Source organism: Thunnus albacares, chromosome 5, assembly GCF_914725855.1.
Source record: "Thunnus albacares chromosome 5, fThuAlb1.1, whole genome shotgun sequence".
Classification (NCBI taxonomy): domain Eukaryota; kingdom Metazoa; phylum Chordata; class Actinopteri; order Scombriformes; family Scombridae; genus Thunnus; species Thunnus albacares.
The window spans coordinates 75,001-77,635 of NC_058110.1; the positions used below are offsets into that span (position 1 = coordinate 75,001).

The window sequence follows — 2,635 nt, forward strand, 5'->3', positions numbered from 1 at the left end:
GGTAACTAACAAATGCCCAGAGTGCATTTAGTGTGTGAAATACCTGTTTTAGGGTCGTCGCTGTCAGACTCAGCAGTTTTCTGTCTCCTCTTCAGTCTTGAGGATCCTGTTAAAATCATGAATGATGAATATATTAATAAAATAAATTGACATCTAACAGACAACACATCTTAACTGTTTGAATGAAAGCCATAAAGCATTTTGAAAGCCAAAATGCTTTATAGATGAACAGTTTTGTAAACAGTAATAACTGTAAAAAAAATAAAGTTTGACGTTAGCATACGGTGACTTTCATATATCGTGTTCCTGAGAGACGTACTTTCTGAAGCGATAAATGGATGTTTGAAAGTAATAACCATTTATATAAATTCAAACAACCCAACCCATTTACACAGTTATATGAAGTAAAAAGTTTTACTTATTAGCCTCTGTATGTTTATTTGTTCCAGTATGAAGGCTGGTGGTGTATCGTCATTCAGTATGACAATCATACAAACTAATTACATATTTATAAAATTAAAGCAAACAATTTATATGTTTAGAGTATTGACAACATTTTTAAAAAATGAGGTTAAACTAATGTGAACATATTTCACTGCATTTAGTTTGACACATACCTGTTTTAGGGTCACCGCTGTTAGACTCAGCTCGCCATCTTCTCTTAGATCTTGAGGATCCTGTTAAAACATTAATACAATAAATTAACAGCTAACTGGCAACACACCTTTACTGTTTGAATCAAAGCCATCTAAAGTAAAACTTAAAAACATAAACTTATTGCTTTCTTACAATTACATTCATACAATCAGCAGATGCTTTTATCCAAAATGCCTGACACATCTGGAGGTGCAGCAGGCTTTATACTTACCAACTACCACTTCTATAGCGCAGGTCTGATTTTCAGTCGCCTCTGATCCATCAGACACCTTGGACGTCCGTTCAAGGTATTCTAAGGTGAGCTGTAAAAGAAAAATACAAGAAGCTGCACACTCACTACAGTAATTTTCTAATTACCTGGAAGGATATTTGCATTTTAACTGGCTAGTAACAATAACAGGGTGAACAGGTGTCTGACACCAAACTCTTGGAAATTGCAAGTACCTCAGATGAAACCTCTGATGCTGATGATGATGATGGTAGTGATGATAGTGATGATAGTGTTACTACTGATGATATAAATGATGATAGTGATGAAGTCTCCTCCTCCTGGTTTGGACCTCCTGCAGGCTAAACAACATAGACAAACAATACTTATTATCATTTCTCCAGAACATGAGGTTCCTGAAGAACATATGGTGTTGTTATGTATGGTATATGTGGTACAGCAAACTTGTCAGGCCATGCAACCCAATTCAGCATCTTAGAATGCATTGCATACATGTTTAATTCAACAATTCATGATTGTTTAAGAAAAGAAAGACACATATATTGTGTCACACATAAAAGCACAGATGGCTTTACTTTATTGCTACTTAACATTGGATATAGTTTGTCAACATTTAAAACTGTATCGATCATTCTGGCTCTCCTCTCCCCCTCAGCTCTCTCTAATCCTTGTCTATTAACTGTGAACTGGTCTGCTAGCATCAAGCAGAGCATGAGAAGGTGCACAAAGGAGGCAACTATCACAGTGAGCTAATTAAATATTCAAAGTAGATCAGAGTCAGAAAACTCTTCTCCCTTGTTAAAATCAGCACTGTCACATCTTCCCCATTTCATGTGAAGATCAAAATGTGGCAGTGTTGAAGAAACAGTTTGTGGTCTGTGCACCTGCAAACAATCAACATGCTATCACACAATATATTAACTTATCTAAGCCATCACTACTAACGTGCTAGTAAAAATGAATTAAAGATCATTTTTATGTGCTACTGCAATTGCTGCACTGATAATTGCCCAAACAACTTAAGTTGATGATTTAACTTTAATTTAGTTTTTAATGTAAATTTTTATTTTGTTTCATAGAAAAATTTAAAAGTTATAATATTGAACTGAATTTGCTGTATTACTCACAGAATTTAAGCATGGTGTGCTTCCATCAAACGTTTTTAGGAAGGAAGGTATATAGAATTTAGGAAAAGAGATTTATATTAATCTATAACAAAACAGGCATAAAAGCCAGTGTGAAGTAAACTGTTAGGAGGCCTGTCATATGGGACAACTCAGCACTTGTTTGACACTTACCAAACTCTTGGAAGCTGTGTATAGCTCAGATGAAACTTCTGGTGGTGATGAGGTATTCCCCCCTTTTTCCAGTCTTCTTGAGGGCTGAAACAGACACATTTATTGTATAAAGCTATAGCTGAAGAGCCAGAGCACTGTACTCCTAAACACATCTTTTATTAAATTAAAAACTAAAAAATTTAAGAGGCCACATTTAAAAGAAAGATCAGAGTCTCTGCCATTAAAATATAGGGATTACATCTATCAAGTCACAGCATATGTACTATTCATGCAGTTTATTGTAGTTAGCAATAATTAGCAGTGTCAATATATACCTCCAAACATTATTTGGACAGCTACATTCTTTTCCAGTTTTGTTATAATCTCAATCATGAACTAAATAGACAAAAAGAAAGAAAAAATCATACTAAACTACCAGAATGATCTTCAGTACATATTATGATGTTTATTA

General features: G+C 34.5%; 1 protein-coding gene across 1 annotated transcript in view; it reads right to left on the minus strand.

The window, feature by feature from the left end:
* LOC122981894 overlaps positions 1 to 2,283 on the minus strand; it is a 2,822-nt gene extending 539 nt beyond the window's left edge. The window contains exons 1-5 of the mRNA XM_044350703.1: positions 2,185 to 2,283; positions 1,102 to 1,227; positions 869 to 959; positions 618 to 677; positions 44 to 106 (exon numbers count right to left, since the gene is read on the minus strand). Coding sequence (XP_044206638.1) covers positions 44 to 106; positions 618 to 677; positions 869 to 959; positions 1,102 to 1,227; positions 2,185 to 2,283 — 439 coding nt within the window. The remainder of the gene's footprint in view (positions 1 to 43; positions 107 to 617; positions 678 to 868; positions 960 to 1,101; positions 1,228 to 2,184) is intronic.
* Positions 2,284 to 2,635: the final 352 nt, after the last annotated feature.